Below are 25,857 nucleotides of genomic sequence, written 5' to 3'. Positions count from 1 at the left end.
CTTTGAACAGACATAACAGTTACTGTTTCCTAAATCACGAGCGGCTGTTCTGGCATTTTCATACCAGGCGTTAGCTCCTGTTCTAGAGGGTGCATAAAATGGTTTATTAGTGGCGTCTATGTTGCTATTTACTGATTTTAGGGAACGTGAGGAGTGCATTAAGTAGGTGTCTTGCAAAATGGAGCATGAGGTATAGTCAGCAAAATATGACCTGCAGAAATGTGAACATGGTTGCAGTTTACAATACAAAATAGCAAAGAGAAATCCTAAGGTTAATGCGATAGATATGATAAATAACCTAAATATATAAGAAAAACAGTTCTTCAGTCGTCTTCTGGCCTGGTCCCAGGTTCGAGAGACAGAGAATAAGCGTCGTATGATGACAATGGGCATTTCATTTTCTCCATGATCAGGATGGAATGAGTCTAGCTTTATCAGGTTAGACATCATGTGGTACTTTTGGCTTTCTGTTCCTGCTGGATGTTTGAGTACCTTGTTGTTGTTCTTTCAGACGTTGTGTGTTAATCAGTGATTGCGTGTGTATGTACATTGGATCCGGGCGCTGGCTCGCCTGAGATGTCATCTACCCGTGTGTTTATTTGCTCTGGTTCCGGGCGCTGGCTCGCCGGAGATGTCGTCTGCTTGATCCGACGCCTGAGATGGTCCGATTGGGCTGGTCTTAACCCTGCTGGCATGAATCCACTGAGGTTGTCCGTCTGTGAGGATGCTGGTTCTTCGTCACTGCCAGTACAGTCTGGGGCTGGAACACGCGCGGCCTCCCAGAGTGTCCTTGGTTTTAGTGGCTTCTCCAACATGCATCTCCTTGTCTCCACTGGTGGAACTGTGGAGGGGAAAGGCTGAGAGAGACAAACTTTCTGATAGTTATTATTCAGTGTTTCTACCAGGTTGTGAACATCAGTGGACAATGCAATATACATCACCTTCTACTAGCGGTGCCCCTCTGGAAGCTGACCATGGTGTTGGAAATAGTCTTATTTCAAATGGAGATAATTTGGTTACTGCAGATGGAGTCATTCCAATCTCACAGAGGACTTGAGTAAGTAATTTGACCCAGGTCATTAAAGTTTTAGCACACTTTTGAATTACTTCTGATGTAAATGAAGATCCTCTATCACTGTTAATCTGGTGAGGTATTCCGAATCTGGGTATTATTTCATTGCTCAACTTTTGACAGACTACTTCTGCAGTTTCTTTTGAGGTTGGATAAGCTTCTACTCATTTACTAAATTGATCCACTATTACCAGTAAGTACTTGATGCTTCCTTGCGCTGGCATGTGTGTAAAATCAATTTGTAATGTATGAAATGGAAAATCTGGTTGTGGTAAATGCTGATGTTTTGCTTTTGAGCTACCTACATTAGTTCGTGCACATGTTAGACAGGTTGCTAATATGCTTTTTACTGCATGTGATGTTTTCTCAATTACAAATCTTGATTTTATTGCCCCTATTACCCCTCTTTGTCCGACATGACTCACACAGTGAAAATGTCGGGCAAGGACTGGCATCAGGGAATATGGGAGGGCAATCAAACCCTTAAGATTTTGTATAGGCCATCTCTGTCATCTAAGGTACAGTCATTATTCTCCCAATAGGTGTAATCACATGCAGAGGCTTGCTCTTGTATAAATTTTAAATCAACATTTGTGTCTAAATAGTCTGGGAGTGTAACAAGTGGCAGCTGTAGGGGCACAGATAATACTTCCTGCGGAGGTGGGAGCTGTGATGCAGCTGCAGCCTTGGCTGTCACGTCTGCTAAGGCATTACCTGTTGCTTCGTCTGTGTCAGCTGTACTGTGTCCTTTCGTTTTTACAACTGCAACGGCCGATGGCAGCTGTATAGCCTGAAAAAGTCTTTGAACAAAATCACAATTTAGCAATTTATTTTCCATCAGCAGATCTAAATCCTCTCTGTCTCCACAATGTGCCAAAGTCATGCACAACGCCAAATGCATAGCGGCTGTCTGCGTAAATTGTCACATGCTTATCCAAATGTAGCTCACAGGCGCGTATTAAAGCCATGAGCTCTGCTTTTTGTGCTGAGTGAAATGGTAATGAGTGAGCCTCTAGTATGATGTCAGGCACTGTTACCACTGAATAGCCACAAAGAAATGAGTTGTCACTCGGCCTTGAACAGGACCCGTCCACATAAACCGTGGCTGAGTCTGGGATAGGTGTTTGCTCTAAATCTGGACGTGGTGCTGTGGATTCCTGTATACGTGTCATGCAGTCATGATCATCAAGCCTGTCTGAGCCATCCTGTCGGTCACAAGAACACAGCATAGGATCAATAAATGTGCTGGCGAATCAGGTGTGCTGCTCGCTTTTATAGTGAGATTTGCATATGTTGTGTAGTTATGTTTGCTAGAATGGTCGTGACCTGGTGATTGGTGTGTAGAATAGTGTCATGTGAGAGTGTGAGCTTCTCGCAGTCCCTTATCATGATAGAGCAAGCTGCTACTGCCCTCAGGCAGGCCGGCATTCCTGAACAATTCAGGCAGCACCTTTGAGTGGCGGAGGTCAGCACTCCCTGTAATGCATTGAAAGAGGCAGTCATTTCTGTGGACCACAGTATTCGAGGAGGCTTGTCTTTTTTACAACAGTCACGCAGAATGTGGTCATGAAAAGAACAGTCTGGTATCCACTGTCTGCAATAGTTCACCATGCCCAGGAAGGACAACATTTCCTTCTGTGTAGTGGGACGAGGGACGGAGGTCACAGCTTTGACCCTGTCTGCAGTCATGGAACGTTTTCCGTGAGACAGTGTGAATCCCAAATATTGAACAGAAGTCTGACAGTACTGCATTTTCTTTGCTGATGCTTTGTGGCCAGTCTTTTGGAGGTGCTGGAGAAGCATGTGTGTAGCAGTTTGACATAGTTTTTCACTTTCAGCACAGAGGGGAGGTCATCCACATGTGGATCAGGGTGCAGCCCTGGAGGAGTGAAGCACCATTGAGAAAGCAGCAGAGCTGTCTATCATGCCTTGGGGCAAACGAGTCCAAGTGTACTGCTTATTTCTATGTGTGAATGCAAATAACGGCTGTGTGTCTTCATGCACAGGTACTGAAATCCACCACGGTAAAGTGTGTATGCAATGCATGTCAATATGCTGTGAACATCTGAAACGAGAGGTGGCAGAGGAATGTTGACTGCATTAATTTGCCTTAAGTCTTGTATGAAACGCCATACGCCAGGTTTGTTAGGCTTTGGCACAGGATTGACAGGAGTGTGGGCTTTATTGCTCCTGTAGTCAATAAATCTCCTATCATGACATCTAGGGCTGCAGCTTTTTCGGCAGAAATGGGATGTTGCTTGACATATACTGGCTTGTTGTGTTTTAATAGGTGTACGTGATAAAGTCAATAAATCATATATCATTCTCACTTTTTGACCACAATGTCATATTCTGGTATTCAGCTGGCAATGTAACTGCAGAAATAGTACAGTGGATAGGGTAGGTTAGATCTATGTGACGACATATTTCGTAACCTATGTCTGAGTTATGTAACAAAATCACTGTTTGACCTTCACTTGTGTGAGCAGTTATCATGTTGTTGAACAGTGTGAGAGAAACAAAAGTGTGGCTCCCAGTCATGGGATTACCTGTTAGTGGCGTCTGTACACGTTTTTTTTTTTGGCACAGTGTGTGACATAGAGTACCGGACAAAAAGGATGTTGAGTTCATTCTCTGCTGAGGGTCCAGCTGACACAGAGTCATGTCGGTACATAGGGCAGAGAAAACATAAGCTGTTATCAGTGTCAGCAAACATTTCACCCTTTATGTTAAATTAAATACACAAATTCATTTTTGCTTTGGGTGTCTGCGGCTGCTGGAAAACTGAGCTAAATTTGCACCTGTGGGGCCATTATTGCATGCTTCCCTTTGTTGCCAGTTACCTTGTCTGGAAGAGCTCCGCTGACGCCTAGTGGCAGGAACTTGTACTGCGTTCTGTGGTCGAGGCGCGTGTGCCCTGTTGGTGGCTGCAAAGCGACATTCTCTGGACCAGTGTCCTACCATTCCACAGCAAAAACACACATCTCTACTTTTATCTTTCCGTCCTCTGAAACTTCCTTGCTGTGCTGGAGCGGGTAATCCTGCATACATTAGTTTCTCACTTTCCTCTGAGCCTTCTACATCAAAATTCAACTTTATCTTAACACTTTTAGCTTTCGTGGTAGTATCTGCACTGGCCTTCAGTTTTACTGACCTGTTTTCTGGCGATAATCGTTCGGGATAGGGCTCCGGAAATAAATTAGAATGCATTGTACTTACAGTCCGTAAGTTGTAAACAAAGTCAGTCACATAAGCACTTCCGCATGTTCTGGATACGTGATCATGGACGTCTTCACCGATTCGCGGACGTAGGTTACACGTAACCGGAAATGGGAGTTGTACTGAGCCGTTATTTGAGACTTTATTTTGTATTTTATTAATTTTTGGTTTTACAGGTACTTTAGATTTTTTATCGGACCTGTCTGTGGTCTTTGAATTATTCTGACCCATGTTCAGTGATTTCCAGAGGGGTTTACACGCTAGGAGGATTTAGGTTAGTATTTTCGCTGCGGCACAGCTGAGGTCACTTTAAATTTATTGCTAGCAATTTTGTTTGGGTGAGCAACTCTCACTTAACGAGCAACTTCTCGCTTAACAACAGGCAACTCCCTGTGTCTTTCTGCTTTTAATTTACTGCTTTTAACCCTTGAGACCCGTGTTTTTTTGTTTTTTGTTTTTTGTTTTTTGTTTTTTTTAAAAGAAAAATTAAACAATTAATTATTATTATTATTATTATTTTTTTTACTTATAAATGTGTTGTGTCTTTCCACTTGATTATAACTGATTTATTTATAACATTTTATATAAAAGAAAAACGAGAAGCACATTAATTCATAGTAATTTAACATAAAATTGTTTGATAGTGTTAATTTGGAAAGCCACAACTCTAGCGGGTCCACCAACACCACACAAGGGTTAATTTACTTTATTCGGGGACTGAGGAAGTCGTCAGTGTATCTCTCTGGATCACTAAGTGAAACTTCGTCAGCATATCCCGTTTTTTTTATGGATCGATCACTGAGAGAGGTATAATACGGTCTTTATATAAATATGAAAGACGTGTATTTACCTTCTGTCAGCCATCCCACTTGGGAGAACAAGGAAACACAGACTGCTTCAGGTTGCCTTCCCAAATCAACTCAAAGGTTTATTTGATACACAGCAGTTTATATAGAGGAAAAAAGGTTCGTGTGTCAGCTTTCCCAGTTCAAACCGGTACAGACTAAATAAGGAAACGTCTTCCTGCCTTCTGAGCAAAGTATCCCTTGTGTAGTTTATCAGTTCAGCTATAATTTATGATCATCCCAGCAAAATACACTCCTAGACATAAAATACAGAGTTCTTTCATTAGTGAATTCTGAAACAAACCACCTAGCCTTTAACGAGCCTTTTCCAGGAGATAAAGAAAAAGGGAGGATGGGAGTAAGGAAGTGGTCTCATCTCTGTGGTGTTTTCGACCTTGGGGGACCAGCTTGTGAGTCTTACACCTTAATTCTTGGGTCACAGAGAAAGAGAAAAACAACTAGTAGATGGGCCTTATTGAGTAACTCTTTTCTGTATAATATCACAATAAAACAATATCCTGTAAATGCTACTATGGTATCAAAATATCACAACAGGAACCATCCTCAGAAGGCATGGAATATCCTTCCACTGCTATGCTGACGACTGTCAGATCTATCTGCCTCTGAAGCAGAACGATGCCTTCTCTATTAAGCCACTTTTAGCATGTCTAGAAGACATTAAATCTTGGATGTCCCTAAACTTTCTAAGATGCAATTCCAGCAAAACTGAGGTCATTCTGTTTGGTCCTAGTGGACCTTGTGAACCCTCTGCTATTGATTTGGGACCCCTGGCAGAGTATTTTAAATCTGTTGTTACAAACCTGGGTTTTAAGATGGACAGTGATTTTAAATTAGATAGTCAAATTAGGGGTACTGTCAAGTCCAGTTTTTATCATCTAAGGCGCTTGGCAAAGATAAGACCTATTTTATCTCAGCCGCATCTTGAAACGGTAATCCATGCTTTTATTTCATGTCGTTTAGATTACTGTAATGCACTATATTGTGGAGTTAGTCAGCATCTTCTCTCTCGTCTGCAGCTGGTCCAAAATTCTGCTGCACGACTTTTAACCAGAACTCATAAAAGAGAGCACATAACTCCCGTCCTGGCTTCACTCCATTGGCTGCCTGTATATCTTAGAGTTCACTTTAAAATTCTCATGTTTGTGTTTAAATGTTTAAATGGTCTTGCCCCAACTTACCTCTCTGAGCTTCTGCATCCTTACTCACCCCCCAGGTCTCTCAGGTCAGCTGACAAGCTGCTCCTGGAGGTACCCAGGTCCAAGAGGAAGCTCAGAGGGGACAGGGCCTTCTCTATTGCTGCTCCTAATCTGTGGAACAATCTTTCCCAGCACATTAGAGAGGCCCCTTCACTGTCCACTTTTAAAACACGTCTTAAAACTCATTTTTACTCTTTGGCTTATGACACAGTCTGACCCTGATTTTATTGTTTTAATCTAATGTGCTGATTTTATTGTTTTAAATGTGTTTATATATATATTACTTATCTTATATTATTATTACTATTTTTCTCATTTTTTTTAACATGCTCAATGTATCATGTTTGGCATGTCAAGTGTACAGCACTTTGTGTTCAGCTCGTGGCTGATCTGAAAGCGCTATATAAATAAATTGCTTGCTTGCTTGCTTGCTTAAATAGATTAAACGGCGCAGGTGTGAAAACACCCCAAGTCACAATTGGAGCAATGCAACCATGCAAGCAGATGAAGGTAGAAGTTTAACATTATGATTGAGCAGTGATTTCACAGTACTACCTCTGGTGCAAAAGGGTACTTGGCAGCTTAGATAATGTCACTTCAGAAAAGAATATCGCCCATATGGTTTTCACTGCCCTATGCATAGCCAAGAAAACAGTCCTCATGAACTGGAAAAATAAAAATAATCTTAATTCTAACCAATATAGAAATTATCTATTAGATTACATTAGTCTTGATACAGCCTCTGCCACCACATCAGATCAATTGCTCTGGGCTCCTTTGATCAGCTCCATCACCTAGTGGGGGTGGGGGGTCATAGTTTGGTCCCGCCTTCACTGTTGTGATTGGTGTGGGGGTAGGGACAGGCTTAGGGCGTCGGGGGGTTCCCCGGAGGCATCTTCCTTGGGGGGCTCAACCCGGGGTAGCGGTCATGTCCGGTTAGGGGCTCTGTTGGCTCTCAGGTGACTGTTTCCTCGCGGCTGCGTGCAGCGGGGCTAGGGGAGGGTCTGTGCTGACGGACGTGGGTTACTGACCTGGTAGCCTGGCTGCCCCTGGGTGGGTCCGGGATGGGCGTGAGGTTCTGGGGGCGCTCTGTCTCTGGGCTGGGACCCGGACCGGGCCTCGGGGGCTTGGGTCCTGGTTGGTGTGTTGCCGGGGTTGTGGGCGGGTGGGTGCATGGGGGCCCAGCCCTGGAGCAGGGTGCCGCCGGTGCGTCGAGCCACCTGGGGGGCTCTTCAACTGGTGGGGGAGATTGTCACATCTTGCAGGAGCTTTCCTCTCCTCAGGAGCTCCCTCTGCAGGAGGGGGAGATACAGGAGAGGTGGAGGAAGATCTCAGCCTGGGTGTTTATTGTCTTATGTAGTCTGGAAGATGAGTGGATGGTGGGGTGGGTGCAGTTTTCTCTGCGGTGGGGTTGGGTGGACTGTCCCGGGCTCTGTGGGGCCAGGCGGCGCTGCTGCACTGGGCCCGGTCTGGATGGGCCTGGGCCCCCTTTCCCTGGCGGGTCGCGGAGTATGGGGGTGCCTACTGGGGTCAGCGGGGGAGCTGGCCCCAGGGAGGGGTCACTTGCCCCTCCCTTCCTTCCCTCCCCATCTCCAGCTGCCTCCCTCTTCCCGCTCCACCACAACCACCCACACATGCAGGGCCTTGGAGTAGGGGTATGTCACCAGGGTGCAGAGGAGGCTACCCCCCCCCCCCCCCCCCCCCCCCCCGTCCCCTTCTGGCTGCCTCTGCCTCAATTTTATCCCACAACTTAGACATTCACATTACTCACACTCTCATTACACATACATATAGGATCTTGGGGTGGGCACGATACACGGAGTCCAAAGTACCATCAGGGTGTACAGTGACTCTGTTTATGGATGTTTTCCAGATCAAGACAGAGTTTTGCAGAGGAAGTTTCACACCATCACTCTTCCGAGTGGAGAAGTGCGGCTGACCGTGAGCCGGACAAGTTCACCACAGACCTCTGACCAGCCCTCGACAAGCCAATCACTGGTACAGTTTACTGCACTTTCAAACATGACTTTTGGTTACAGTAAAAACTGAGCGCCAGAATAATGTGGACAAATCAGTTTAAGAGGAGTGAGTTAGCCTCCAGGGGAAGTTGGACAGCTGAGGACAATATTGACAAAAACAATTTCTTTGTTATAGTTTTCATTTCATTGTGCCTCAGTGTTTTCAGTGACTGACAGTTCTCAGGCTTCTTTCACTTCTGAGTCTCGCTGTTAATACAGAGTGTAAAATACATGTTCAGCATTGTTTAAATAAGAACACATTACCTGAAAAATACATCATGGCACACTGTGCAGATACAGATATAATATTTAGTATTAAAGCCTTTGTAGACAAGCAAGTAACCAATGCCATGTATGATACTCCACTTCCATATCATCAAATATACTGTTTTTTAAAAACAAAACAAAACACATAGGTCATAAAAGGCCAGATGGTAACACTCTCACTGGACACTTTATTAGGTACACCTTGAGAGTAACAGGGAAGACTTCAGTGCTGCTTTAAATCTTTGCAGTTAATTTTTTATTATAATGTTGTGATGTTATTTGAGTTACTGTTTCCTTCCTATCAAGTCAAAGCAGTCTGGCCATCCTCTGACCTCTGACATCAAGAAGACGTTTTCATGCAGAGAATTGGATATTTTCTCTTTTTCATTCCATTCTCTGTAATCCCTGGAGATGGTTGTGTGGGAAAATCCCAGTAGATATATATATCTGAAATACAACAAAATATTAAATTCTTTGTGGAATCCATTGACACTGCATCCCGTTAGCACACAAGTGAAATAATATTGTGTTTTAAATTATCACCAGTCATTGCATTCTACTTTCAGTTACATTGTGCACAATATCCTGTCCGTTTTAGAAACAGGGTTGTAGTATATTTCTGTTCTAACACAGTGTCAGAGTCAGATATAACAATCAAAAACAAAAACATATAAACAGATATTAATTTAATGTGTTTTTATCAACATAGGACTGTATGAATCTGTCCCGAATTCGACAAGTGGCACAAAAACAAACCAATGGAGGCCCCAGTAGAGTGCAATCAGATGAAGAGTTTATTAAGAACACACATAGTTTTGCAGGGATAGCTCAGTAGGTAGAGTGGTGGCCCCATGATCGGAAGGTCGGGGGTTCAACTCCACTGAACGGCTACCCTGAGGTACCGCTGAGCAAGGTACCGTCCCTACACACTGCTCCCCGGGCGCTGCACTGGCGGCTGCCCACTGCTTCACTGGGTGAATGGGTTAAATGCAGAGGAACTATTTCCCTATGGGGACTAACACGCACACTTTACACTTTACATGCGGGAAGAAGTACACAGCATCACATCAGCATATGTCTTCTGCCCAAAAATACACAGAGAATGGTTTATATATCATCAGGGTTTGACACCCCCTCTTGCATTGTATAACATATTTTTGTATTTCTAAGAACATCATTTGTATCTTGTACAGACAATGAGATGATTTTTAGAGCTACGGTCAGACACAGAAGTTCTTTTCCGAAATATGGCGATGATTTCAGGCCCTGGAGGTCCCCGTGGACTTGTCCTCCTGTTGACCCATCTTCTGTCACCTGTTACTAAGTAAACTCAAATGCCACAGGTTGTAACAAGAAGCTGAATACATTCAGGCCTTCACTCAAGCCTGTTTCTAGATTATATGTACTATATGTGTTTTGTAAGTGTGTATGCAGTTTTAACCTTCTGTTGCTCTTAAGTCACCTACACAATAGATTGCCTGGACATTTGTGCCAAACAAAGCTTGAGACTTTTAATTGACTGAGCTTTAACTCTTTACTGAGCACAAAATGCAATGTGTATAAAATGGTCTTAGCTGTACCTGTAATAAAAAGGTTAATATAAAGTCAGCAGGTTTTAATAAACATCTTAATGCAGTATCAATACTATAGATTATATCATTAATGATGCAGAATATATTGTAGCCACAAAATAATTTCTTTAATTCCACAGTGGCAAATGCTCAACAACTTTTTTTTAGAACTGGTTTATTTAACCCTTTAAGACCTACTATAGAACCAAGTCCGCCAGAGCTTATATTATATTTTTACATGCTGTAGTGCCATTTCTGGGAGCATTTCAAGTTTCTATACATCAATACAACCCAAATGTTAATAATATGTATGCATTAAGTGCATAGTAATTACATAATTTGCAAAAAAGTGCAATAAACTACACATTTTTGTTTTGTTTTTTTAACATATATTTCTAGTTAGAAAAATATAAGAGGCTTATCCCTCAAAACTGTAAATACAAAAAAGTTGCACAAAATAGTTTCCCACCACAGGAAATTTATTTTAAGTGTCTTCATAGTTTTATTTTTGAAATACACCAAATTTTATATACTGCAGGAAAAACAAAAATAAATCAACTTGCTGCAAGTGCTTTTTATGCAGTTTTTGCAAAGCTATATGTGGAAGGAAACTGTGACCTAGGACAAGCTGATGGCATAAGATGTAAGTACAACTCCTCCGGCTTCATATACAAAAAAATTATTGCGCTAGCTTACTTGGTTGCAGCGCTACGGGGATTTAAAAATAGCTATGCAAAACGGAGTGTGCCCGCTCCGACCAGCTTTAAAGGGTTAAGAAACAAATACTAAGACATGTCTTTTTTCTCTTAAGAGTTGCTGATTAAAATGGTGTTTGAGTGTTGGACGTTGTGGAGCTAGGGCTGTACGGTTGGACGTTAAATCAAAATTGTGATTAATTAAACATTTTCCTCAGGTTCGAATAATGAATGATTATGATTGTAAGGCAAGCATACAAAAACTAGGTTTGTGCTGTAAATATACTGAACCACTAAAACTGAGATAGTTTTGGTATTTTCCCATAGTTGTCTTCTTTTTGTTTGATGTTGTCTTTACTATAGCCACATATATGTCCAAGCAATGGAAATGGTAATTATATTTGGCAGTGTTTTATGTTTCCTCCATGAAGGGGGTCATGCATGCCACAGACTGGACATATACTGGACATAGCAGAGATAGTACATAATGGATGAAGAATATGATTCATTTTTGACTTACTGCCCAACCCTATGTGGTAAATTGTTTACAATAAGTAGCCCATCTTTAAGCATCAACTGACAAATTTGTTTGATTTCTTTCCTTCTTTCAGATCTCTAGAAACCCAAACATAAAAGGTCTTGAGAAGACTTTCAGGATAGATGTTTTCCTGATGTTTTTCCTGAGAGACAACTGTAAAGCATACAAATTTTTGGAAAAACAACTGTCTTCAATCGGCTGCACAGTGGAGCTAAATTTTGATGAAGAGGAGGTTTTGGTTAGAGGGGAGGTTGACAAGGGTCCAGGAGGAGGTTTTGGTGGTCCTGCAGAGAAATGGGAGTATCACGTGGATCAGGTCTTTGTCCAGCTCACCGAGACCTACCTCTGCTATCATGTGCTTGAGCCAAAACAGATGAAAATGGTACTGCAGGATTCGGCCTTTAAGACAGATGATATCAAAGTTTACACAGAGAGTGGCTATGCTGTGGTTGTAGGAGAGGTTGATGGCATGAAGGAGAAGATTGCAATTCTGGAAAAAAGCCTACCCACCAAAAAGGAAGTGCCAATTGTGGAGAAGAAGTTCAAGCTCATAGAAGAAGAGTTCAATCGAGAAATGCGTGCTAATTGTCCAGAGGTTACAATCATCAGAGGTAGTGCCATGATCACTTTGGAGGGCCCTGACAAAGAGGTGCAGTCAGGAGCTGCAAAACTGGTTGAACTGATTAAGAACGTAAAGGAGAAGAGCGTTAAGTTCCCTACAGCTCTGCTAACCTTCATGAAGACCAGTGATGCCATCCCAAAATACCAAACTCGCTTCCAGCAGAGCCTCAGAAACCCTGTTTTCTTTGAGGTGGGTGCAGATCTGGTTCTGTCCAGTTTGTCCTCTGATGCTCTGAATGAGGCCGAGGCAGCAGTAATGAGAGACTTTAAAGTGACCACTGTACAGCTGCAGGGTGCAATAGATCTCAACAGGTTGAAAGAAATTCTGATGAAAGCCAAAAACGAGGCAAACAGTAGAGAGTTCAGAGTGGACATCAGCTACATGCCAGGCGCCAGTGGAACCTCAACAACCAACGTCCAACTGGTGGGCTACAGTGAAAATGTGGCCAAGCTCAATGAAGTTCTTCATGACTTCCAGTTGAATCAAGTTTCAACTCAAGAAAACATCAATCTGCTTCATCCTGAAATGGTCGACTGTTTTAATAAAATCTTAGACTTGATTGGCATGAAGCAGACCAAGGTGACCTTACAAGCCTCACATTTTCCAAATCCTTGTGTGTTGGTGTCTGGTCCTCGATGTCATGTTCAGGAGGTCAAGGAGGCCCTAACATCAACTCTAGACAGTGTTGTAGTAGACACTTTGACTCTAGATGGACCAGGGGCTCAGCAGTACTTCCAGGAAGAGGGTAAAGTGACTAAAGAGCTGATAGAGGGTTCCTGTCACGTCATTATCCGAGATAAGCAAACTGCAGCCATCCCAAACGTGCAAAGACCACGAAACACCAGCAGACTCAGTGATACACCTAGATCTCTCAGCTACAGCAGCAGCATGTACAGCACAGTTGGAAACTCTGCAATCAACAGAACAAACCTGAAGATCAAACTCAGCAGTTTAGAAAATGAACAGGTTTGATTATTTCCATTCAATTCTAGTTCCCATAATCCCAAAATAAAATATCAACATTCATGTTATTCAATATTATTTCTGCAGGTGGATGTTCTGGTGGTCCCCATGCTCAACAAACAGCTGACTTCGACAAATATTGGCAACAGTTTGTTGGCCAAAGCTGGGAATATATTAAAGTTAAAGTTTGATTCAGTCTTAGCCAGTTGTGCCCTCGCCCCTGGTGATGTTCAGCTGGTTGATGCACCTCCATCTCTGGGCTGCTCCAGGATTTTCTTCATTGAGTGCTTGCCTTGGGACGGAGTAAGAGGAAAGAGCGTTCAGGTAAAATTAAGGACTTTCATTAACACTTCTGGTGATGGAAAACACAAAAGAAAAGATAATTAAAGATAATAAAATACTAAATTAATGCCAAAATATTAATGCACAAACCAGATAACTGCAAAGGAAGATTTATGCAACCAAACTGAACTTTTTTGTGGATCCCACAGTTTTCCGTGCTCTGTTGCAGTGTGCAATACAAGAGTTAAGTTTGAAAGCATTGTTTAAAAATATGTAAATTTTGATTTGCAGGCTCTTGGTAACGGTCTAAAAAAGTGTCTGAAGCTTTGTGTACGGCAGAATTTTGGTTCAGTGGCCATTCCAATCATTGGGCCAGGTGTTATTTTAAAATACCCGCTGAGAGAAGCCATTCAAGTGTTGACTGACGTCATTCACCAGTTTGGATTATCTGCATCCTCTGGATCTCTTACAAACATCCACATTGTCATTAAACCTGGTTACCCTGATTCTGAGGAGGTCAGTGTCAGTTGATATGTCCTGATCTGATCTGTAACATGCAGGAATCAATTATCTATCATGTTATTCTGTGTTTTTATCTACAGTGCTACCACGATGTCTACAAACAGCTCAGCTTAAATATGAACCAGGGAGGCCAAGGTAAACTAGCACTACTCATACTGTCTTCATTATGTGACATTAATGCATAGTGAGCAGATAAAAACATTCATTAAGCCAGTCCCATATTTTACCATCTTCATTAGTACCCTCAGTCATCAGATTAAATATATCAAACAATAGCTAATGTGTGGTCTTCTTCCTCTCAGCAATCTTCAGGTCCCTCACCAGCGACCTAGATGACATCATCATGACAGTGGGAAGCGCGGTTAAACTACACGTGGTGTTTGGTGACATCACTAATGAGACTACAGATGCTGTGGTGAACACAACCAACTTCAAAAGTTTTGACCTTGGTAGGTGAAACTGGGAAAGACAAGAAGATGTAGTGAGCAGGACAACCCAGTTGCATCTGTAAAATTATTTTTATCCACAATGGTAGCATAGCTCTTTACGGATGGCAAAGGCAGACAGCTGTTCATTAATATCTGCACAGAAATGGGGATAGCCATATGAAAATAATCTTTGAAGATCAAAGTTTTCATCTAGCATTATCAGTAGGTCACGTATATTAGCTAAAAACCATATAATTATATATACTCAGCAAAAATACAATAGATAGTCATGGTCCAGCAGCATAAGTAATTATGCCACTACTTTCTAATGCACATGGGCCAGCAAAACTAGATAACTTTTTGTATTTGGGATCTAGTACTGATCATGGTTATAGTTTCACATATTATATAATTCCCTCGAAGCACAGACCAACGCAATTGGTTTTCTGTCACTGGTTTATTTGAAGACTGCTCTCCAAAGCCACCGTGAAAACTACACAGCATTAACAACATAAAGACTCAACGTAAGACACAGCGCCTAAAATAACACTGTACAACAAAACAAAATAGACCAATAATACCTTGTTGGCTGCAAAAAATGAATTAGTCACCATTCTTCAGAGGTTTCCTTTTAAGCGTGTAGTTAAAGTTCATTGTACTTAATGTGACTTTCAATAAAGAACATTACAGGCTCATTCTTGCTCCACACTTACAGGTGTTTCCCCGACTTCCAGAAAGGAAAAAGCGAGACTTGTAAACAAGCTTGACTTTCAAAATAAAAGCACCATAACTTTAACTACATAAAATAACATAACATAAATAATCTACATCTTAAACAATTTACAACAATGACACAGACCTTGACAAGATAAAGAAATGATCCAAATTATATAAAAAATGTCATCATCCCAGCAGGTACATATTATATGTGTGAAACTATATATGTGAAATCATAGTGCTTTTTTTTTCTCAAAGATTTATTTTTTATTTATTGCTTTTCCAACAACATTTTAACCAACAGGAAGAGAGAGTTTACATAAAATAGAGGAGGAAATTAATAAAAAAAATTTGAGTGTATAATAGTAATGTATGTACATCGTGTATGAACAGTGTTGGGGAAACACATAGATATAGTTATACATACTCTCCCATGTAGATCATTCAGATATTATTACAGAAAATATATATATATATAGATAAGTAAAACAAAGCAAAACAACCCCCCCCCCCCAAAAAAAAAAAAAAAACAAACAAACCCCCCCCCCCCCCCCCCAAAAAATAAAAAAATAAAAAAAATAAAAAAAAAATCAAGGGTTAACAGACAGTGCTCCAGAAAAAAACAGGTATAACACAGTGAGACATTAGGTTTAAGTGCATTATTCCAGGGCTTCGGTCTTAAGTTTAGTCCAAGGGTGTCAAGTTAGTTAGAGAGGCATCCGACCTAACGGTTGCAATGATAAGCTGTGTCCTCTTCAGTTCCAGTCCATTTAATTTCACATCTCTTCTCCTGTCCTTCTATTGAACAGGCCCAGCACTCGCAGGCCCCCCAGGTTCTCTTTAACAGCTGCAACACTACTTCTCCCATACAGGTTAAATGGATATAGTCATTTCTGTTCACTATCGATCATCTCCTCACAAAAATAACAAAAACTTTCCCCACATTTTTTTAAAGGAAGCATGTTTACCCTTTATCATAGACGTAAGTTTCTCCAAAGCAAGGGATTTTGACAGTGTCGACAACCAAGTTCTCAAGTGTGGTCTACTAATGGATCTCCATGATTTGGCTATGCTATATTTCGCCTGTAACAGGCAGAAGATTGTGGTTAAAAAAAACCACAATCCCCGAATTTCAGCGGGGAAAATTCCTAGGATGCATAGTTTAGGAGATAGGTCCAGCTTGACACTTGTAATATGAGCAATTACATCTAAAACTTCTTTCCAAAACTTTTGGATTTCTGAGCATTCCCACAGGCAATGCATCAGTGTGCCTTTTTTCCCACATTTAACACATTTGTCCAGAGTTTTGGGGTCAAATTTGTTTAATAATGTTGGGGTGATATATGTTCTCATTAGCCATTTATACTGGATTAGTTTAAATTGGGTGTTTATAGATTGTGTTTGGGCTTTCAAGCAGGCTTTTTGCCATTCCTCTGTAGTTATTCTACACTCTAAGTCTTGACACCATGTGAGTCTTTCTTTTTCTGAGGATGTTTGAGAGCCATCTCTGAGGTTGCTGTAAAAACGGGATATTAAACCTTTCTTCAGCTGATGGTTTATTGCTATGTCCTCTAATGAGTTTAGAGTGGGCAATGTTAGGGATTTTTGAGTTTTTGATATGAAGCTTCTGATTTGAAGAAATGTTTGGTTGGAATGCCAAATTTCTGTGTCAAGCCATTAAAACATAGTAGGGTGTCCTTGTCAAATAGGTCTCCAACTTTGGCCACAGGCCTCTGACGGCCCACATTTTAAAGCCCATAGTGCATATTAGGCATATTCAGCAGGAACAGGCTTAGTGGATGACAAAATGCAAAACTCTGAGGCACAGGTGCTGGAAAGCAATCAGGACTGAGATTATCAAACAGTAAAAAAAATAAGTGACTCAGTGACAGTCCGGCAGGGAACAAAGGTGAACAGGTATGCTGCCTGTAGTGTGTACTCGGCGTGAGTATCGTTTGATTTCTAGCCAAGCATGTTTGGCAAGGATTAACCTTTTACATACCTTAGAATACCAATTCTCATAAATGTATGTGGATTGATTTGGGGAAATTGGGTTGATGAGTAACTGTAAGCAGGAAGCAAGACTAAGAAATTAAATGGGTAGAATGTCTGATACTACACTGCAAGTATTCAACTGTGCCACAAAAGGGAACATAAAATAATACTGTGGCATCAAGTGTCTTATTGTTGTTGCTGTCTACTGTTGATCCAAAGTTGTGCTTACTAATTAAATACAATTATTAAATATATAAATATATCAGTATTTAACCAATAGGCACTACATATTCATTTTAATAAGATTATCTTAGACTTTTTGGAGTCCTAACTTTTCCTTTCCTGCTACTAAAAGGTTGGCTTTTGTGATTTTTATTATATGCTAACAAATCGAAATCTATTTGTTAACCAACTGTGCAACTTGCCCTAAACTTTACAGTAGCAAAAGTCGGCATGTTACTAAAAAAATGGATGGCAATAGTTATGTAAAGGTCAATAACCACCATCATCACCAGTCAGTCCTGGTGCTGATTAGCTGTGTTAGCATGCTAAAATTAGAACAAGATTAGCATATAGCACAGCTTCACAAACTTGCCTTTATTGACAGATTGTAAGACCTTTAATATATATTTTCTTATTTTTCGTCATCTACAGATGGAGTATGCAAAGACATCTTAACTGTAGCTGGACCAGAGGTGGAAGCTAAACTGAAAGCAGGTGAGAAAAAGAGAAGCTGCTACTTACCTTCTCATCTTACTTATCTGACTCTCACTCATCCATCCTCTGTCACTTTCTGTGCAGCAAAAGTGAATCGAGGACAAATTTTCGAGACCCAGTCTGGAAACTTCCCATGTAAAACTATTTTACACGTGCATGGGAAACAGGATGAGGTCCTCATTGAACAACTTGTGTGTGGTATCATGCGTTATTGTGAAATTCATAAATACAACTCAGTGGCAATTCCTGCCATGTGTGCTGGTAAGTATCTTGTTCAGCATTTCTATTTATTCTGTTTGTTGTGAAACACACACATACACCTAAATGCAAGTGGTGTTTTAACAGGAGCTGGAGGGTTGAATCCTGCGATTGTGGCAGGAGCCATTCTTCGAGGGATCAAGTCATCTGCATCAATCATGACCAGCCTCACCAACATCCGTCTCGTCCTGATTAAGATTGATGTCTTCTTGACTTTTAAAGAGGAAGCGATGCAGATGTATTCCCCAGCTGTCATCAACAGAGGTGACAGAAATATTCACAAACTGACATTTTGTGTAGTTATTTAGTGTAATGAATTTTAAAATAAAAACTGATTCAAAATATTTTACTGAAAACTTTTCCTGATTTGTTCTAGTACTTCCAGTACTTCCAGTTCAAGTACAGCAACAACAGCCTCCTCTTTCTGTGAGTGCATACCTCAGCAGTCTCCATATCAGCTCTACAAGTCAGCAGTCTGTCTTCACGTTCCTGGGTCTTTCCAAAAAAGACGTTGACGATGCCATGGAAAAGCTGAAGCATCAATATCACACACAATGCTCCAGTAACACCTTCTCAAAGGAGGAACTGGAACTCCTCGACCAGGACGACATGATGGAGCTGAAGGAGCTGGTGGAGTCTGAAGGTCTATTCATGCAAACAGATCAGTCTGGCGCCCTAACAGTGAGCGGGCTAAAAGGCGGGGTCACCCGGGTGATGCAGAAAATGAATCAGTGTCAATTAATGGGTCTTGCTAATGAGGTGAGAGTGAGGGAGGAGGAGGAATTGTACCATCGAGTTGTTTGGTGCATCCTGGCACATAACGGAAACTGGGAAAGACTTCCCAGAACAGCCAATCACCAACTGGAAAACAACGAATTAACAGAAGGAATAACAGATGCACAGGGACTCGTATGGGAGGTTAATCTACAGATGATGGTGGCCACACAGCAACTGAACAGACAGGCGATGAAGCTAAAGCGACTTGAGAATCTGACAGGTGAGAAGATCTCAGTGTTGTGTAAAGAGCCTGACTGATACTAGAGTTTGATGCTTGAGAGCAATATAAAGTTAAAACAAACAATTGTTAAGATTTTGATTTAATGATTTATTAAAGAGATTTCCATGAAATGAAATCAAGATTTAATGAAAGGACAGTGTAGAAATAGAAATGAATAATGTATAGCAAACTACTGTACCTGTAAGAAAAACAAACATACAACAGCTGGTACACAGAAATTTGCAAATGCACAGGTACATAAATGCAGTGCTCTAGATTAACTTTTTGCCTCAGTTGCACTGGTGCGCCTAACTTTTTTTCTTAGGTCCACCAGCACAAAAGTTAAGCGCACCCAAATTTTTCAACCACATCATTTAACCCCACAGTTAGGGGCGATTGTGGCTCAAGAGTTGGGAGTTCGCCTTGTAATCGGAAGGTTGCTGGTTCGAGCCCTGGCTTGGACAGTCTCGGTCGTTGTGTCCTTCGGCAAGACACTTCACCCGTTGCCTGCTGGTGGTGGTCAGAGGGCCCGGTGGCGCCAGTGTCCGGCAGCCTCGCCTCTGTCAGTGCGCCCCAGGGTGGCTGTGGCTACAATGTAGCTTGCCATCACGAGTGTGTGAATGGGTGGATGACTGGATATGTAAAGCGCTTTGGGGTCCTTAGGGACTATTAAAGCGCTATATAAATACAGGCCATTTACCATTTTACATGTTCACTTTTTTTTTACTTGCTGTCCATACAGACAGTATTGATTTGTAAATAATCTTGTCAACACAAAGTTCTTTATTTGGTGCACATTTCTACAAGAAAGATAAGTTACTGAAAAAGTGCTTGTGCTTAAAGTGCTTTGGCATAATCTAAGGGTTTCACAATTTGGCATAATTTTAAAAAGTTAAAATTTCTTCACTATTAAACAGCAGAAATGAGGCTTTCTTGTCGGAAGTCATTTTATCCCTTCAAGCTACTCACCTCTATTCACCTGCACTTTCAAACGCATACACGCAAAGGACTACAGGAATATCTGGACCACGGCCAATCACAGAGGTCCCGCCCGGTTATCTCTGATTGATTTAGACCACAATATGGGCATAATGTGTGTCTGTTGTTGACCACACGGAGACTTTCGGAATTGCGGACACTTTTTATTTTTTTTGTACTGAACGGCTGGTCACACCGGTGCGACCTAGGATTTTTTTTAGTCACACCATGGAAAAACTAAGGTGCATATGCAACCAAACTGGTCACACTCTAGAGCCCTGAGAGTCCCAGAGTACTATTGGCAATAGGTAACCGACCCTGCTAGAGGCCAGCCACTGTGGTGCGAGCAAAAAAGCTCAAGTTCCTGAGCTCCAGGCGCCCAAGAATTGTCCAGTACCCGGCAGATGTATGTGGGGGTATGAAACAGGGGCGTGTGAAACGCAACCCACAACCCTCCGTCAAGACACTACGTGTATGAGTGATAAAAAACAGTTTGAAGTAAAGAAGGTTGCAAAAGTCATTATGAAAGTAAGCATAAACAGTTCATTTTTAAACAAGAAATATAAAAATCCCACATCAGCAGATAACTGAGGATCATATTGCCCTGTTATTTCATGTTTAAATGTCTAACTTAGAAGCAGTGTTATGTTATTGTCAGACAGGCCCTATTACATGTTTCATTTTGGTTTTATTCACAGACCATCCCATGAAAATATAGATTTTTTGATTTGTTGTTTGTTGATTGGTATTTACTGCAAGATTTGTAGTAAATAGCAAAAAATAAATCTCAGCATAGGCTCTTTCTGTGTCTTCTCGTTTGTATGCTATATATGCTTGTCTCTTTTAGACTTTACTTTCCCTCTGTACTGGGACAGCATGGCTGCCAGTGAAAGTATGAAGGTCATTCCCCTGGAGTCTTCTTCTCCAGAGTACCAGACAGTGAAGGAGGCCTTCAAACGAACTGTCACCAAAACTGTGATGAAGGTGTGTTGCTCTCCCTGCATCAGTTTCTACTTATATTACCTGTCTTATTATACGCATGCTGCTTCATCACTACTTTATTTTTCTTAAATGTTATTAATGAAATATTATGCAACTGTGAAGTGGAACACAGATATTTCTGTTTTAACTTGCTTTAATATTTATGTATATTATTCACAGTAATTCCCCATTATTTATTTATTATTGCTTCATGTTTATGACGTATCCTATCATAAATTCTTCCTCACAGTTTGTTGAGATATACATATTTACAGATATATGTACATATAAACAGATACTGACACAAATATACATGAACATACATGCGCACACCCGTACATGTATATACACACTGTCTGTGTAAATAGTGGGTGAGAACGACCGGTCAGAGTGGTCATGCTGGGACTTTGTTTCAGTTCCTCACTCAGCCTGTTCCAGTGCTTCACTTCCACATACAGAGATGCTAAAACTTCATTTATTAATAAATAAATTATATTTAAATAATTAATGTACATATAAAATGGAAGAGTAAAACATCATAATATAATTTCAAGTTACAAGAAATCAGTCAATGTCACATTTTATAAACAAACTAATTTCCCCATTTAAAAGATATGATTTATTTAATTCAATTGTATTTATTTATTCATTCATTTGGGATTTTAGGAGGATTTTAGTTTCAGTCCACCATATCGCTGAAGTCCACTGAATTGATGACGACATAATTTGCAGTATTAAAGTAATTAATTGATTGCTGTTGATAACACAGACGCTTCTCATACCTGAGATGCACGCCTCATTTTATGTCCCAGAGAATATATAAGCATAAAACGACCCCTCAGATGTAATTAATATCCTTGACTACCTTGTTTGGCAGCTTGTTGATCCTTTGTCCTTCTTCTCTGTCGTCAGATTGAGCGTTTGCAGAGCGTTCACCTGCGTCGCGCCTATGAAGCACAGAAGAAGCTCATTTCTGATAAGAATGCACAGGAGGGAGGAGCAGGGGAGAAACTTCTGTACCACGGGACGACCCAGGACAATTGCGACTCCATAATGAAAACTGGATTCAACAGGCGCTTTGCTGGGCAAAATGGTGATGGTCTTTTTATAATCCACAACTACAGAACATGCCAGCATTTATCTCTTAAGCTTTTGGAAAGTACCACATGCAATCTGTCAGTGCCAAAACCATGTTCTAACCAAAGTCAACACCGGAGTCTTCTTACAATTGCACAAATATTTGCAAAACACTAAATATCACTCCCTCCAGGTAATACACAACACCATGGTTCTTCATTCACAGATGGATTTATTCTTCCGTCACACTTCTCCTCCAAACCACCATAAAATCCACAGTCAAACTGTCATTACATAACCGTAAAGAATGACCAGGCATAAATATTACAAATAAACATTTAAATCAAAGTTAACAAATATGCGATAAACAAAACACAGTTACTGTACCTCGCTGGCTGCATGTAACCATGGGGGAATTAAACAATGCTTAACAAAAAAACACTCCCCAACTTCTTTCACCTCTTCTTTCAACACTTCGCTTCACTTTGAAACAGATTATTTAATCTTTTTTGTGACTTATTTAACTTACAACTTAGCTTCTTTGCACATGCTTTCTTAACTTCCCTTTGCGTCTCTTAAAGGAGCCTATGCGCAACACAGAAAGTAACATAGTACCTACCCCAAAAGAAACAACAATAAATAAAGGAAATAGAAAACATACATAAACACAATAAATTAAACACATTGAAATAATTTACATTTATGGCAGTTAAAGTAAACAAGTAGAGTTACAATTAAATGTTGAAAGAAAAAACATTGTCTTTACATTAAAAGGTTTTAGTTATCAGAGCATAATAAAAGTAACCTTGTCATTAGCAGTCTTGAAATTAAGTAAATAAAAACCTCAGATGACAGGAAGATATATAAGGTATATTAAGTTTCATTATTCATTTAACAAAAATTAAGCCAAAAGGAGGAAGCAGTGTATGAAAGCCAAAGTGACCCCTTTATAAAGTATTTTTATAAAAACAGAAGTTTTGGCAATCGTTTTTATCGTTAATTTTTTATCTTTTTTATCATTAACTTGGTTTCCCTGGCTCTTTTCCCTTGTGTTATGAATAAATCTTCTTTTTTGGGGGGGTACCAGTACTGGTTTTATTTTGTTGTATTTCACGGACCGACACACAAAATATTGTCGGTTATAAACCAGTCCATGACACAAAAAAGGTTGGGGACCGCTGTTCTAGAGTATTCAGGTGTGTGTCAACTGTTGCAACCACAAGACCTGGGCACATTGCAGTCATTGAGTAAACCATGAGCGCCTCTGTTCTAAAGAGTCTAATGTGACATTATCTGTCTGACAGCTAAAGCATATCCAATATAGATCATGCAGTAAGACAGTGATCCCAAGCACAGCAGAAAATCTACAACAGAATGGCTGCAAATGCTGCAATGGCCCAGTGTCCTTGCTTAAATGATGTGGTGGGACCTTAAGAGAGCTGTGCATAAATGAATTCCTGCAAACCTCGATGAAGTGAAGCAAGAGTAAAGAAGAGCGGGACGAAATTTCTCCATAACAATGTTAGAGCTAGATAAAGTGACACAGGGAATGACTACTTAAAGTCATTGCTGCTTATGATGGTTTAATTATTAAGGTATTGAGTCATAGCTTGTACTTAGTTTTGTTATTCACTGCTTCTGCATTTTGGTTTAGTTTTTGTTAAATAAATAATAACATCCTGTATGAGACTTAGCTTGATCAGTTTTTTTACCTTATGAAGTGGCACATGAAAAAAAACCCCACTTTGTATTAATAGTTTTTTTTTACTGTATTTGCCCACCGGGCAAGCGTTGTTTGACATGAGCAACCGACTTCGTGAACACCATAACACAAAACAAGGCGACATAGGATTGTCAAATAGATACCATAGGCGTCTCTATTAAAAATCTTGTTGTCTGATGTTCCACGCTTCACAAAACTGATTCTAATGGTGAATAGATTTATTTGTTTATTACAGTATTTGTTATTAATTACAAATGATGAGAGTCTTAAATAGACCTTTGACAAGTAACAGCCCATCAAGTATTACACTATTTGGTCCTGTATGAGGTCCTGTATACTGTCAGGACAATGCAGGTAAGAATACACTGTGAGTATGAGAGCATTCATATATTAAGGCTGAATAAATTATTTTCACCTCTGGTGACACTGATGTTTCAAGGATGGCATGGAAGGCAGGGATTTTTTTTTTTTGGGGGGGGGGGGGGGGGGGGGTTGTGTTTGTTTAAACATTAGTAAGCATTTGTGGCTTTGGGACACATAAAAACTGGTGTTTTATGTGACTGTGAAGGTGTTTTCAGGCCTAGTACAATAACAGCATTTGATTCCTTATCGGGTTGAACAGATATTTTATGTTCCTGCATGCACTAATAAAACATGTCAGTTACAGTCAACAATGTGGTCTAAACACCTGGTGAAAGATATGAAATTAACAGTATAGTGAACTAGTAATTCTGTGTTCTACAGCTTGTACTTCCAGGGTATTTGTGACACCTAAAGATCTACTGCCAGGAGGCTGAGCGGTATCATGTGATTGATGCTGCAAGTCACTACAGTTTAAAGAGGATCACCTATTGTTAACTTTCTTTTTTTCTTCCTACCCTCAGCAACTTCATACGGTCGTGGGACCTACTTTGCTGTAAAAGCCAGCTACTCAGCCCACCCCACCTACTCCAAGCCAGCTGCTGATGGTTCTCAGTTAATGTTCGTCGCCCGAGTCCTCACAGGCGTCTACACTCTGGGCCAAAGTGATATGATGGTGCCTCCACCTCGAGACCCCCAGCAGCCTCACGACCGCTATGACAGTGTGGTAGACAGAATAGATAACCCCAGCATGTATGTTGTGTTTCATGACAACCAAGCGTACCCTGACTACCTCATCACATTCAAGTGAGAGTAAAGGAAAAGTTTTTTTCCACTGTTGACAAATGATGGTGTCTGAAAAATACAAAAAGAAAATTATAAAACTTATATATGTACATTTCACATTACAAACAATTATATTTAATGAAATTCCGAGTTTATTTCTTAAGTATTGAATTCTGTCTGATTTTATGCTTAATTATTGACCTGCTACTGAAGTAGAAATATATGTACATAAACACTGGAAACATATTACGCAATCATGCCGTTTAAAATTTTTATTTGGCAAAAATTTGCACCTTACATCTTCACTTTGCCAAGTGTAAAGCACTTTGAATCACACCTAATTAATCTGAGAACATGGCACATAACCCTAATAAAGATTTACTGTGTGGTCCATTCTTGAAAAAGGAAAAATTAGAGGACGTGGGTGATCAACATTTAAAAAGAAACTGTGATATTTAATTAAATTGTGATCAAATTAAGCAAACACATATGCAAACTTGTTCAGTTCATAATCAGGTAACTGCTGAACATAGCAAACCATCTGGTATAGTAGTTTAAAATGTTAACTGTGGTAAAATGAGCGTTAAACACATGAGTGATGAGATAATAGCTCCAAAGGATGATAATCTTTCTTGTCTGTGTCTTGAGATGTTTCTTTTGGAGTAATTCTCCCCCCTAGTGGCCAAAAAATTATCAAAAATTTATTTAAATGTGCTAATTTTAGAGCTAAAAATTATTCACTTTGTCAAAGGGTCAAAAAGATAGCTTTCCCATATATCAAAAAGGCAAGTCAACCTTCCTTGTGTTTTCATTTACTACAAAACTGAATCTATGTTTAAAATATAAGCCATCTAGCTACTAGCTATTCATTTTACTACTATCTGCAGCATTTGAAAAAAATATCACCAATGCTAAAGCTATATAGCTGAAAAACTGGAGTTGGATAATGACGATATAGGCCTCTATGTGGTAAAAGAATAACTGAAGAATGAACGGATAAATGAATATC

At 40.3% G+C, this 25,857-nt stretch overlaps 1 protein-coding gene and 1 long non-coding RNA gene across 2 annotated transcripts; one reads left to right on the top strand and one right to left on the bottom strand.

Annotated features, from left to right (window-relative positions):
- Window positions 1-549: 549 nt before the first annotated feature.
- LOC309692771 lies at window positions 550-5,107 on the bottom strand. The gene is made up of 2 exons (XR_014272445.1): window positions 3,916-5,107; window positions 550-857 (listed from the first exon to the last, which is right to left on the bottom strand). It is a non-coding gene; the product is annotated as an uncharacterized lncRNA (long non-coding RNA).
- A 1,740-nt stretch (window positions 5,108-6,847) lies between these two features.
- On the top strand, window positions 6,848-25,228 carry LOC309703063 (protein mono-ADP-ribosyltransferase PARP14-like; the record flags this gene model as incomplete). Its single annotated transcript, XM_082527767.1, has 14 exons — window positions 6,848-6,863; window positions 8,227-8,351; window positions 11,516-13,030; window positions 13,115-13,351; window positions 13,601-13,825; window positions 13,912-13,966; window positions 14,134-14,280; window positions 17,626-17,688; window positions 17,773-17,949; window positions 18,034-18,210; window positions 18,323-18,943; window positions 20,769-20,905; window positions 21,815-21,995; window positions 24,587-25,228. The coding sequence occupies 14 exons, from the start codon at window positions 6,848-6,850 to the stop codon at window positions 24,871-24,873; spliced, it is 3,963 nt and encodes a 1,320-aa protein (XP_082383893.1). The 3' UTR covers window positions 24,874-25,228.
- Between the last annotated feature and the right edge of the window lie 629 nt (window positions 25,229-25,857).

Source organism: Aulonocara stuartgranti (assembly GCF_965226115.1).
Source record: "Aulonocara stuartgranti genome assembly, chromosome: 3".
Lineage (NCBI taxonomy): Eukaryota > Metazoa > Chordata > Actinopteri > Cichliformes > Cichlidae > Aulonocara > Aulonocara stuartgranti.
The sequence above is the reverse complement of the archived record's forward strand: the minus strand, read 5'-3'. Positions and strand labels throughout refer to the sequence as shown.